General features: G+C 40.5%; 1 protein-coding gene across 2 annotated transcripts in view; it reads right to left on the bottom strand.

Moving 5' to 3' along the window:
* Nucleotides 1-922: 922 nt before the first annotated feature.
* ANKRD26 (ankyrin repeat domain containing 26) overlaps nt 923-13,602 on the bottom strand; it is a 141,557-nt gene continuing 128,877 nt past the window's right edge. For both annotated transcript variants that reach the window (XM_082254066.1, XM_082254067.1), the window contains 8 exons: nt 12,400-12,534; nt 11,954-12,066; nt 10,662-10,800; nt 9,666-9,956; nt 7,455-7,690; nt 6,875-7,118; nt 3,699-3,744; nt 923-1,977 (listed from right to left, as the gene is read on the bottom strand). In XM_082254066.1, the coding sequence (XP_082110192.1) occupies nt 1,829-1,977; nt 3,699-3,744; nt 6,875-7,118; nt 7,455-7,690; nt 9,666-9,956; nt 10,662-10,800; nt 11,954-12,066; nt 12,400-12,534 (1,353 nt within the window). In that variant the 3' untranslated portion in view covers nt 923-1,828. The remainder of the gene's footprint in view (nt 1,978-3,698; nt 3,745-6,874; nt 7,119-7,454; nt 7,691-9,665; nt 9,957-10,661; nt 10,801-11,953; nt 12,067-12,399; nt 12,535-13,602) is intronic.

The raw sequence follows: 13,602 nt of genomic DNA, 5'->3' as shown, positions 1-13,602 counted from the left end.
GTAATGTCACTGGTACCCCCAAAAGTGTCAAAAAGGTCAGTTAAGGGTCCGATCTGTCCGCCGCAATGTCGCAGTCCCGCAAAAAAAAAAAAAAAAAATCGCCGATCGCCGCCATTACTCGTTAAAAAAAAAAAAAAGACAAAAATCTTTCCCTTAGTAAACGTAATAACTTTTGCGCAAACCAATCAAAATACGCTTATTGCAATTTTTTTTACCAAACATATGTAGCAGAAAACAAATTGGCCTAAAATGTTAAAAAATTTAGATTTTTACATTTTTTTGGGGGGGGGAATTTCATATAAAAAAAATGTGAAAAATATTGTTATTTTTTAAAAATTGTCGCTCTTTTTTTGTTTATAGCGCAAAAAGTAAAAATCGCACAGGTGATCAAATACCACCAAAAGAAAGCTCTGTTTGTGGGAAAAAAAGGATGTCAATTTCATTTGGGTACAGCGTCGCACGACCGCGCAATTGTCCGTTAAAGTCTAGCAGTGCCGAAATGCAAAATAGGCCCTGGTCTTTGAGCAGCCAAATCCTCCGGGGCTTAAGTGGTTAAGCTTTGACAATAAAAACCTGGAAACTGATTGGTTTCTCTGCACAGCTGCACCAGATTTTGCAAGATAAGATATTTGCCTTTGAGTACATCTTTTTCAATGAGTTGTTCCACTCAGACTTGCATTGTGAACAAAAGCATTAAAGTCCAATTAGAAATAAAATGTGTTTTTTTAAATTCTGGATAGACTAGAAAGAGTTAGAATCCCCATCAGGTTTTTAATGCAGTCTCTGCCCCCATTATGATTTCCCTATCACTTCCTGTTCTGTCTGACAGGACAAGAAGTGAAAGAAAATCTTCATAACAAGGACATAAATGGCAATCAAAAAACTTTTGCCTGTATTTTAGCTTCAAAGGAAACTTTGAGAGAAGCAGGGAGGATGCCATTTCCGACTTCCCATTCTGCCAATGCTTGGCTCTCAAGTTGACCATTTTACTTCAGGGGCTTTAGTCACTGACCTGGAACATGTATGAACTTCTTTCTGGATACGTTTACTTGTTCTAAATCAGTGAGCCTGAAAATACTGAAAAACCAACGTGGGTTAGCATAATGGCCAGGCAATTAATATTTTCAGAAGGAAGTCAATGGCAGCCGCCATATTTCTCTTCAGAAAGGTTTACTTTAAAACATAACTATGTGTATCACTGCAAGGTAGGGAGCGGAGTCTTCATACATCGATAGCAAATATGCTGGCTTCCCTACATACAATTAAAAACTATGCATAGAATCAAGATTATTATTATTTTTTTACAAAATTAAACACATACTGGCAAGAATATTTTCATTAAGTAAATCTCTTTTACAGGTATACCTAAAAATCATTAAAAAACAATATAGTTCTTTTAGCCTGCAGTAAGTGTGCAAAAAATGCTGCTTGTTGTCAGTTTTTTTCACTGAAAAGTGAATAGGTCCCCTAAAAAACCACTGGGATGTATTATGTATTTTTCATCAGTTATGTAGTGATGCTTCCCAAATGTAGCTGTACCCTAGAACAATATGAACCACATTATGAAACACTATTCAGAGTTGACACTTAGTCGGTAGTAGTGGTTCAATGGAAGGAGTATAGTAAAACACAATAAATACATAAATAAAAAACAATATAAAAACAATTCATCACGGCTCTGTTAAGTCCTTAAGTGATGTGATTTGAGTGCAAGTGCATTGTGCGCCTTTGCAAACCAGATGACTGGCTAAGACAGCATTAAAACATTTTCACATTAAGATTTATCTTTACTGTAAACAATTTCAAGTTTAAAATGTTCTAGTAGTGTTTAAATTTTGTAATTTTTCTTTAAGACCTCCAGATATTGCTGTCTTGCTTGGGAAACGAGGTCCTGGTCATTGCTTAGGTTTCTCATGGAACCGCCTGTTGAACCCACAGGAGAGACTCTGGCACATCCGGTATCCAGTTCTGCATTTGCTTTAAAAACAAAGAGAATAATAAGGTACAACTCCAAGCTGTTTTACTGCTAATTTGATTCAAAGTTCTAGTCATCAGAGCAGTAGCTTAAAAAGTATTCACTATACTGACCTCATCCTCCCTGTAGGATCTCCCACAATGGAAGGGTACCAGGCAGGAGATCATCTCCCACAATGGAAGGGTACCAGGCAGGAGATCATCTACAATGGAAGCGTACCAGGCAGGAGATCATCTCCTACAATGGAAGCGTACCAGGCAGGAGATCATCTCCTACAATGGAAGCGTACCAGGCAGGAGATCATCTCCTACAATGGAAGCGTACCAGGCAGGAGATCATCTCCTACAATGGAAGCGTACCAGGCAGGAGATCATCTCCTACAATGGAAACGTACCAGGCAGGAGATCGTCTCCTACAATGGAAGCGTACCAGGCAGGAGATCGTCTCCTACAATGGAAGCGTACCAGGCAGGAGAGCGTCTCCTACAATGGAAGCGTACCAGGCAGGAGATTGTTTCCTACAATGGAAGCGTACCAGGCAGGAGATCATCTCCTACAATGGAAGCGTACCAGGCAGGAGATCGTCTCCTACAATGGAAGCGTACCAGGCAGGAGATCATCTCCTACAATGGAAGCGTACCAGGCAGGAGATCATCTCCTACAATGGAAGGGTACCAGGCAGGAGATCATCTCCTACAATGGAAGCGTACCAGGCAGGAGATCATCTCCTACAATGGAAGGGTACCAGGCAGATCATCTCCTACAATGGAAGGGTACCAGGCAGGAGATCATCTCCTACAATGGAAGGGTACCAGGCTGGAGATCATCTCCCACAATGGAAGGGTACCAGGCTGGAGATCATCTCCCACAATGAAAGCGCACCAGGCAGGAGTATCTCCATTATAACAGAAGTGTCAGATATTCAGAAATTGACTTCCATCATTTCACTACATACATTTTTCAATGTTAAGCAGCAACTTTATTTGAATACAATTTAATAAAATGATTTCTTGCAATATCCAGCCTCCCTATGTTATTCCATCCCATGCGTAATGTGGTCAATTGTTTGAAACATGACTGGATTTCATAGGATGATAAAAAGTTAATACTTCATGTATTTACAAACGTATGCAACTAACATAACCTGTTAAAGGATAAGTTCACATTTCATAACATTTTACACCCATATCCTGAATGTACTGGCCCCGTGACTGACAGCAGATCAGGGATCCCAACCGGTCATGTCATGTCATTCATTCACAGTCCTCTGTGAATTGAAAACAACAAGGTCTGGCCGCCTTTGCGGCTGTCGGCCTGTAGTTTTCAATGAACTACCCATGGCACTGTGGTAGTTCATTGAGTCTTCCTGTCAGAATGTATCGGTTTCCTTGTACGAGGTACAAGCAAGCCGATACACTGACAAATCTACAGGAGACCTGCATGGCACCAGAAATTTGCTGATAGCTGGTGCAATGCTTTACAGACTCCTGCAACAAAAAATAATAAATGCACATTTTATTTTAGCTGCAAAAAAATATGCATTTATTTATTTTTTTTTAATAAGGGATTTGACTTTAAGCTAGGATTCAAGCTACCAATTTCATTAGCATGCCCTAATAGTGTGTGATGCTCTGCCTTCACATGTTTTAAAAAAAAAAAAAAAAGAAATTTCAAAAATGACAGCAGCAACTAATAATTCATTTTCAAAAAATAAGTGTTCCTACCTTGGTCCAGTTCTTTAGTGATATTCTTTTCCAGCTCCTGCTGCATCTGGAATAAATATTTGCACTGCTGGTGAGTATCAACAACCTTATGCACACTGTATACACAAATTTAGAACAAAGCTTACATTTACCGCACAAAGTTCAGTTCAAATACACCCTATTGTTAAAGGGGGTTTACATTTGCCAAATAACCCAATGGATCAGTTTTGCAAACATCACTGCTTCCTGCAGAGCTTCAAAACCGCCACATTTTTATTTTTATTGTTTTGCATAGCATAGGGATGGGTTAGAACATCTCATCAGTAAGGCAATACGGTAACATACATGGAAGACTAAGAATGCAGTTTAGCCTATGCAAATAATCTTTCCCATGTTGGTGACTTTAGGGGTAATCCTTTACCATTGCTCTGTTTTTTTTCTGTCAAAGCGAAACCCTGCTCATATATATTACATAAGCACTGTGACATTTTGAAAAATGACATGCCAGTAATGCAATCAAATGGGAAGCAAATGTTAAAACCACCATTCTCTGAAAAGTCATAGGGCTATTAAGTTGTCTTTGGACACTACAGAAAGGACAGGCATTAAAGCATGAACTGATCACTATAGTGAGGCAAGCATTCCAGTTTATGGCTATGGAGTTGTGAGGCATGTGGGAAAAGGAAAGGAGTGTGGGGTGGACGGATAGTGCTGGAACATCTTATCTCAGGACAACCTTTGTGGTAGACACACCCCAGAGAAAAGGCTGCCAACAGTTTTCTGCTTCACCCTCGTGAGTGATGGCAGGAAAAAATCACCCAATGTGGCCTGCGCACATTGTGCGCCAGATGTGCCTGGGCACACCCTAATCACTTTTTGCAGACACCGATCCTCTTGTTCCTCGCCCTGCAGCGTTGTCCGCTTCTCCTCCTCTCCCTCTGGCTGTGCTGCAGGGAGATCAGTTCTAGCATCTGTGCCCCCATTCTCCTTCTGTCCGGGCCCCCTTCTCCTGTGGCGTTGGGCACCCAGGGGGATTTTTCAGGATGGAGAGTGGGGGAAGGGGCCGATAAATCACATATTCCTTTTCTGAATGAACACCTTGAGCGATCAGTACTAATTGCTCCTGTGCCCATTTGTTGCTGAAGCATAGTAAACGGTGTTAGTAGGATTCAGTTTGTGAATAGGAAGCCTGTACAAACTTCCTATTTATTCATCTGCAGAAAAAGGGGCTGATGAATCTATGTCCTCAGTCCTTTTCTCAGTCTTAAATGTAAGACATCACGGGTCTGTTTTGACGCTGGATATTTCACCAAAGCCCCCACCAAGGCAGTTAAAAATAAATAAATAAATAAATAAATCTAAAAAAAGTTAAGGATCACATGTGCTTTGTCCTCTATAATTTCTGCAATGGCTGTGGGGCATAGCATAGGGGCTCTGCGTTTGAGCTTTGGGGTGCACACCCTAATGCAATAGGCTGTGCACACCTACAGTATCTCACAAAAGTGAGTACACCCCTCACATTTTTGTAAATATTTTATTATAACTTTTCATGTGACAACACTGAAGAAATGACACTTTGCTACAATGTAAAGTAGTGAGTGTACAGCTTGTATAACAGTGTAAATTTGCTGTCCCTTCAGAATAACTCAACACACAGCCATTAATATCTAAACCGCTGGCAACAAAAGTGAGTACTCCCCTAAGTGAAAATGTTCAAATTGGGCCCAATTAGCCATTTTCCCTTCCCGATGTCATGTGACTCGTTAGTGTTACAAGGTCTCAGGTGTGAATGGGGAGCAGGGGTATTAAATTTGCTCTCACTCTCTCGTACTGGTCACTGGAAGCTCAACATGGCCCCTCATGGCAAAGAGCTCTGAGGATCTGGAAAAACAAATTTTTGCTCTACATAAAGATGGCCTAGGCTAAAAGAAGATTGCCAAGACCCTGAAACTGAGCTGCAGTATGATGACCAAGACCATACAGCGGTTTAACAGGACAGGTTCCACTCAGAACAGGCCTTGCCATGGTCGACCAAAGAAGTTGCGTGCACGTGCTCCGCATCATATCCAGAGGTTGTCTTTGAGAAATAAACGTATGAGTGCTGCCAGCATTGCTGCAAAGGTTAAAGGGGTGGGGGGTCAGCCTGTCAGTGCTCAGACCATACGCTGCAAACTGCATCAAATTGGACTGCATGGCTGTTGTCCCAGAAGTAAGCCTCTTCTAAAGATGATGCACAAGAAAGCCCGCAAACAGTTTGCTGAAGATAAGCAGACTAAGGACATGGATTACTGGAACCATGTCCTGTGGTCTGATGAGGCCAAGATAAACTTATTTGGTTCAGATGGTGTCAAGCGTGTGTGACGGCAACCAGGTGAGGAGTACTAAGACAAGTGTGTCTCTTGCCTACAGTCAAGCAGGGTGGTGGGAGTGTCATGGTCTGGGGCTGCATGAGTGCTGCTGGCACTGGGAAGCTAAAGTTCATTGAGGGAACCATGAATGCCAACATGTACTGTGACATACTGAAGCAGAGCATGATCCCCTCCCTTCAGAGACTGGGCCACAATGCTGTATTCCAACATAACGACCCCAAAAACACCTCCATGATGACCGCTGCCTTGCTAAAGAAGCTGAGGGTAAAGGTGATGGACTGGACAAGCATGTCTTCAGACCTAAACCCTTTTGAGCATCTGTGGGTCATCCTCAAAACGGAAAGTGGAGAAGCGCAAGGTCTTTAACATCCACCAGCTCAGTGAAGTCGTCATGGAGCAGTGGAAGAGGACTCCAATGGCAACCTGTGACGTTCTGGTGAACTCCATGCCCAAGATTTTCACTTAGGGGTGTACTCGCTTTTAGTTTCCAGAGGTTTAGACTTTAATGGCTGTGTGTTGAGTTATTCTGAAGGGACAGCAAATTTACACTGTTATACAAGGCGTACACTCACTACTTTACATTGTAGCAAAGTGTCATTTCTTCAGTGTTGTCACATGAAAAGATATAATAAAATATTAGGGGTGTACTCACTTTTGGGAGATACTGTAGGATTGTTTCTTTAGGTTTGCTGCAGTCATGTAATAACATTAATACCTCTTTTGGTTGATACCAATCTGCATGGCCATCCGTTATCACTTTAAATTAGGTTCAAATGAAAAACGTAAATCTTACAGGCGCAAAGTAACAAAATCATAAATGCAACTAACCTTTACAAAGTAAGCTCCCATTTCATTAGCACTAAAACCACTCCCGACTGGGTTGAGAAAACCCCCTCCAAGTCCTAGACTTCGGTTCAGACCTGGATTACTACCAAGACCTCCAAGAGAACTTGTATCCAAAAGAGGGTTTCCATTTAGACTTCCATTCAGAAAACTGCTTGCAAATAAGGATTTACTCCTTTGCCGTTCATTAAGTAGCTTGGCATTGACTTCTGCAAGCCTTTCATTTGCTCTGTAAAAATAAAAAAAAAATTATACTTTATGCAAAAGTGGTCAAAAAACACACTCCTTTAATTCTAGTTCTAGTTATGGAAGATAATAAATGTTATTCACCTTCCTACAAGCAAGGATAACAATTACACAATGAACTTACATATATTTGTTAAACAGATACAATATACATTTCTCATTGAAAGCATTCAAGGCAGATTATTCAGTCTGCAGATGCAAGAAGCATTGAGATATTATAAACTGATTCTCACATCCAATCTTGTTATATTGGAAATTTCTGTTCTATACTAGCTATAAAGAACACATTTTCCTCACTGATATCTCCAGAGTTGCTTACCTTTCTAGCTTTGAAGCCAATGATTTTCTAGTCTTCTGCTCTTCAGCATACATGTCTTTGATCCTAGTAAGCTCTGTGAGAGTGGAGTCTTTCTGGCTCATATTTTCTTCCTGTATATTCTTAATTTTGTTTAGCTCAGATTCGAGGTCTTGAATTCTATGTTCTAGCTGATTCTTGACTGTAGTGTCATTTTCAGCTCTCAATTGTTCTAACTTATCTTTTGATGCAGCTTGCGTCTGAAAAAAATATATACAGTTACCATCTGGGTCCATTTACTAATTTTTCCAATACCTGCTCAGTGGGAAGATAGTGCTTCTGAGAAAGTATGACGACATGTACATTGTAAGATAACTGCACAGTTAACTTACATATATAACTAAAAGGAACCCTTTTGATCGCTTTGGATAGAGTGGGGAGGGATTAGAACATATGTCATGTTTTTATTGCTGTCTGTGCCCTCATTAGATAGATTCACTCTCTCCATTTGGCCTGTTTAATGTTCTCGCTGAAAGAAAGTCCCAAATTTTGGGCTGTCACTAGAACAGGAATAGAAGGGAATATATCCAATGGGGAAGCTAGCTCTGGTAACCCTTGTGACAACGGGTAATTCCCTCACTTTGCAGGGATTTTCTCTCTCTTCCTGTTTTGGTTATGGGACTAAAGAAGTGAAGGGAAATATCCCCAAGGGCAAAACACTTTTACCAAAATTAAAGAAAAAAGTTTTGCCTTCAGGTCTTCTTTAAATTAACTAAGACTAATTTGGCTTGTGTTTCTTAATAAAGAAACTAAAAAAAAAAAGTTATTTTTCATTTATTTCCCCCTTCCTCTGCCATTTTTGTCTTGTTTTTGCAGAGAAGCTATTTTAGACGTCTGCATTGTGACATGCTGGCAAATCTTCAGTCCCCTGAACATTGTGAGCAGCTAAAACTGGACCAGGCTTCTGCTTTACCTATACCTACCTATTACCTATTCAACTCCCAGAATCTATAAAAGACTGCACATTCTAGGCAGTGTCATAAAACTTCTAAATGCTTAGGCCCCTTTCACATAGGCGGACCGTTCAGATCCACCTGTCCGTTTTTTGGCGCATCTGAACGGTCCCCCCATGCATTCCTATGGGGCATCGGATGTCAGCGGAGACATGTCCGCTGACATCCGATCTGTCAAATCTGGACGGATGGAAACCCTATTTTCCATCCATCCAGCGGATCGGATGAGAACGGACCGACGGTCCGTTCCCATCCGATTCCCCCATAGAGATGTATGGGGAACTGACAGCTGTGTCTCCGCACACAGTGCAGAGAACAGCTGTCATCCTTCTGCTCAGCGGGGGATCGGCGGATCGATCCCCCACTAAGATAAACGGAGTCCGTCCAACGGACGGGCTGTGTGAAAGAGCCCTTAGGGGTTGATAACTAAAACTAGAGAGAGCAAAATCTGGTGCAGATGTGCATGGTATCCAATCAGCTTCCAACTTCAGCTTGTTCAATTAAGTGGAGACAAAATAAAAAAAAAACACTAGAGGTTAATTGGTTTCTATGCAGAGCTGCACCAGATTCTGCACTCTTAAGTTTTAGTAATTTCAAACCCTTAGCGCACCTCTGTAGTAAACAAACCAAACAGCTTAATATTAAAGTAAGTATAAAACCCCAAACCAAAAACCTAATATATTGCACCTTATTAATCATTAGATGTGTTGGCTGTATTAGGTTTTTTTAAGCTTTTTTTCCCCTGGTGATTTGGCTAGTATTATACAGACATCACTCTGGATGAATGAGTACAGAAGGCAGATTTGGACAGCAGCACTGTCAGTCTGTGGCAAGGGGAGTGTACTAGCAGATTTAAATACACTGACAAATTGGAGCTGAACTCTAGCTAATACTTTATTTACAGCAAAACATTTTATTTTCCCTTTTGGAATAATGGTTTTACATAAATAAATAAAAGCTGATCATTTTAAGCTGCTAGCATTAAATGGTCTGTCTCTGGTAACTGCAAGAGAAAATTTCTGTTGAAAAAGAACAAATTACTGGCTGAATCACCAGATGGAAATAGAAGAAAGAAAGCCTAAAATTGGCAACTAATACAACCATTACATCTAAGAAATGGCAAGCTGCAATATAATGTTTGTTTCAGGTTTAATACCACTTTAAAGGGAACAAATTATTATGCAATCTAAACTGCTATACATTTGCGTAAGTGGTTGTATACCTGTAGGAACATATTGACCTCCTCCAGCTTTTGTCGTAATTCTTGCCTGCTCCTCTCATCAATTTCTCTTTTATATTGCTCCATGTAACTTTGATCCATTTTACTTGAACCAATGTGTCTTCTGAGCTCAGCCACTTCTTCTTCCAATTGCCTCTTGCTTCTCTCTAATCGTTCATGATTCTTGTGCAAAGCCCTCATTGAAGATAACTGTTCATGTAAGTCACGATTTGAAGCCTCAAATTGAATGTATTTGCGGGATTCTCTTTCCAAATGTGAGGAAAGATCTTCAATCTGAGCAAAGTATAAGAATACAACAAAACAATATAAAACACAAGGAGGCTAATTGCTGAAACTGAGAATAAGAGAAGCTCAGCGAAAAGCAAAATGTAACTGTTTCTTTCCTTCTTTCCTAATATGTCCTATGAAATGAGAGGTTATGTTGGCATGGTTCTCTCTCAGTTGGATATTCACTGATTTTATTGGCTAGGAAAGACATGAGCACTATCTGCAGAATTTGCATTAGCACGGTGTGATTTAGCCCTGGTTCACACTGCACAGCGCATGCGATTCTCACAGGAATCGCACCACATTCCTAGCAAATGACATGCGATTCTGTGCAGTGCGATTTGAGGCTATTCATTTTGAATGGCGCAGATAGCATTGCAACATGCATGAAAAAGGTTCAGGCAGCTTTTTTTTTTTGCTTGCACTGGATTGCATAGGTGTTTACACACTCATGCATCAGGTTCAGGTAAACGCGCTGCTTTTTGCGACCTGCTTTTGGGGTGTCGTTAACTTGTAATTTTTAGCAGATGGTATGAACAGTGCAATTGCTATAGGGAGTGGAAAACGCACAGGAATTGCTGTGTTTTCTGTACGCATCACTGTGAACCAGGGCTTAGTGTCCAGCAAAAGAGAACCCGTTCAAGTCCAGTGTTTGGGATGAAAGGGTGTAGATCACAGGTGACTGACTGCATTAGTAACTGAGAGCATTACCTTTTGCTTAAGTTTGAGGACTTCACTGTCTGTTTCAGGATTTCCTCTGTGGGACCCTTCCTTCATACTAACTGGCTGTTTTTCACCATTTTCAAGCTCCTTTAATTTTTTCCTCATAGTCTTTAAATGTTTCTTCAATCTAATGGGGCAAAGAGTTTCAAGGTTCAGATAAATAGGCAGATACATACAAAAAATCATAAATAAATGTAATAAAACAGTATGAAGTACCCTTAACAGCAAACCGTCTTATGAGTGGGCCCACAATGTGACCCTGTGTTTCTGGAAAGCATACCCAGACCCTCTGCGACAACAAGTTCCTTCCTGGCTGTATATACTTTTCTGAGCTTTGCATTGTAGCTCCACCTGAATAGCTCTAGCTATGGCAAGTTTTATGGCTCACATCCAAAAAAAAAAAAAGGCATCATCTGACCCAATTAGGCCCTTTTCACACGGGGTGGACTTGCCAAGAGTCCGCCTGCTCAGTGGGGAATTTGTCTGCTGGTCCCTGCTGAGCAGGCAGATGGCTGGTCCATGTCCATTCCGCCTATACAGAGTGGATACCAACACAGCAGCTCTCCTTTATGGGCCGTCGGATGTAAACAGACCGCCTATCTTTTGGAGCTTTCATAATTGCACACCCAATAGTAAAACCCGACAGAGGTTGCAACTCTTCCCAATAGTATCCGAAACCAAAAAAGGTTTTGGCTTTACATATACTATGTCTGCAGTGGTTGTGCAGGATCTGGCTCTGCCATTTGGCACAACTCTTTTTAGAATTCTTTCGCAAGGGGGGTGCATGGTGGCGGAGTAAAAGGAGGAGAGGTGTCTTTTTAAGGCTGGATTCACACTTATGCGAATTGGAATGCAGGTCTACCCGCATCGCATAACAGGAGTGTGTGACCGCTCTCAATTGAGCCAGTTTACTCCTTCGGGGGTCTGCGGTCTGCACTGGAAAAGAGTCTTGTGTGTCCTTGGCTCTGTTTTAGGTCGGAATTCAGGCAAAAATTAGAACCTGATTACACCTGAAAGGAAGAACAGGGAGGCACCAGACCCCTGCTGTGAGCCACGCCATTGTATACTGCTGTTGCAAGGGAGTGTACAGAATTCCTAGAGTTTTTATGGTGAATTTGAGAAAGGGAGCACCCACTCTTTCAGGACAGCAGTGACCGTGAAGCGAGCCTTTCAATTTAGTGAATGCATTGATCATTAAATTATTAACTGGATGCACAAGTCTATATTTATGATTTACTGCATCATCCTTAAAACACATTGGTAAAAAGATTTCAGGATACCCAGATATTTCACGCTGCAAGTCATTGTTCCTCTTTATTTCTTGATCAAAGCGCTCCTCCATTGACTTCTTCTGATCCAACAATTTCCTCACTTTCTTTTTCTCACTTTCAACCTTTAACAATAAACAGGAAAAACAAAGCAACAAGAATAATAAACCCCTAATGTAAATATCCATTATTTTCGCTTTAGTATTTAATGAGAAATACCAATGAAAAACAGTTTATATTCAGTTATTTATTATTAGCAGCCCTATTACTCTGGAAAAGGTAACACAACCAAAACATTTTGGGAATGCCCTACAATTAATTGAAAGATCTTGAAAAATGTTAAACTAAAAACCAAAAGTTTGTCCTAAAAATGAATGTTAGCAGAAATACAAAAAAAAATCACGTAATTATTATGTAATTATTGGTTTAAAAAGTAAGCTTAATAGGATGTAACTTACCTGTTCAACTAAATCTGCGTTTGATCGATCAAGTTCTGCCAAGCGAACGCCTAATCGTGACCGTGACTTCAGCTCTTCTTCCCACAAATTCTGAGAGTCTTGTGCGTTTTGCGACAGCACAGTTTGCTTATGCACCTAGATCATTAAACACATACATCAAGAGTGGCCTATTTAGCAGAATTTATTTTCATAGAATACAATTACATTTCTTACATATTTTAGTGTGCATAGTGTACTAAAGAATTTTGTAAGTTGCACAACTTAAAAAGGAAGATGGGACCGAAACTCACACATAATACAAAACCGTAGCCATCATTCTTAAATCATTTTTATACTGCAAAATTCAGCTCTGCGTTAAAACTTTGTCTGCCTCTGATATGGTACACCAACCCCGACTAGCAGAAGAAAGACCTTGCCTTTAATGAGAAACAAATATGTAGGCTTCCTATACTGATCCCTTTCTGAAAATGGCTTCCTCTGACACCAATGTTTTCTGAATCCATGACAAGCATGCAGCAAGTGAGGTCAGGACTCCCAATCTGCATGCGTCCAGGCTAGGGTCAATTAATGAAGCCACTAGTTCTACTAAAAGTCAATCAACATTTTTAGGAGGCATGGTTAGAACAGCCTCCATTTATCTTGCAATAAAGGCTACTTTTAAAACATGATAGTTGTGGGATTTATACCTAAAGGTCCCAGAAATACACATTTCTCAATGTTCACTAACTGTAACTGGGCTGCTACTTGGCTGGCGTGAATGGTATTTTGAAGTTTATTAAAAAGGCAGGAAACATACAAAAGTGGGAATGTAGGGAAAGGTAGAAATTAAAGGTTAAGGTGAACAGAATACAAACTAGAACTCTAAGATCACCAGCTGAGAGGAGATTGCCTTTCAACAGTAGACAAAAAAGGAGCAAAACAAGGACAGAGGTCCTGTCCAACCCACTCAGCGCTTATGTGGTATGCAATCCCAAGATATAATGGCAAAAGCCACCTGTGGGTGAAGATAATGGATCCCAATAGCTAATATTCATACACAGCTGCTGCTTTATTGTCAAATAGTATCTAGAAAATGTGCGTACATAAACAAAAGCCCATATATGCACTAGCAGCGCTAATACGCCCTTAATCCAAGAGCGGCGAATATAATGCTAAATTTTTGAAAGTTGTGATCTTAATCAATAATGTTCATTAAGGCTGGTC

The sequence above is a fragment of the Pelophylax lessonae genome, assembly GCF_965119305.1.
Source record: "Pelophylax lessonae genome assembly, chromosome: 4".
NCBI classification, from domain to species: domain Eukaryota; kingdom Metazoa; phylum Chordata; class Amphibia; order Anura; family Ranidae; genus Pelophylax; species Pelophylax lessonae.
The sequence above is the reverse complement of the archived record's forward strand: the minus strand, read 5'-3'. Positions and strand labels throughout refer to the sequence as shown.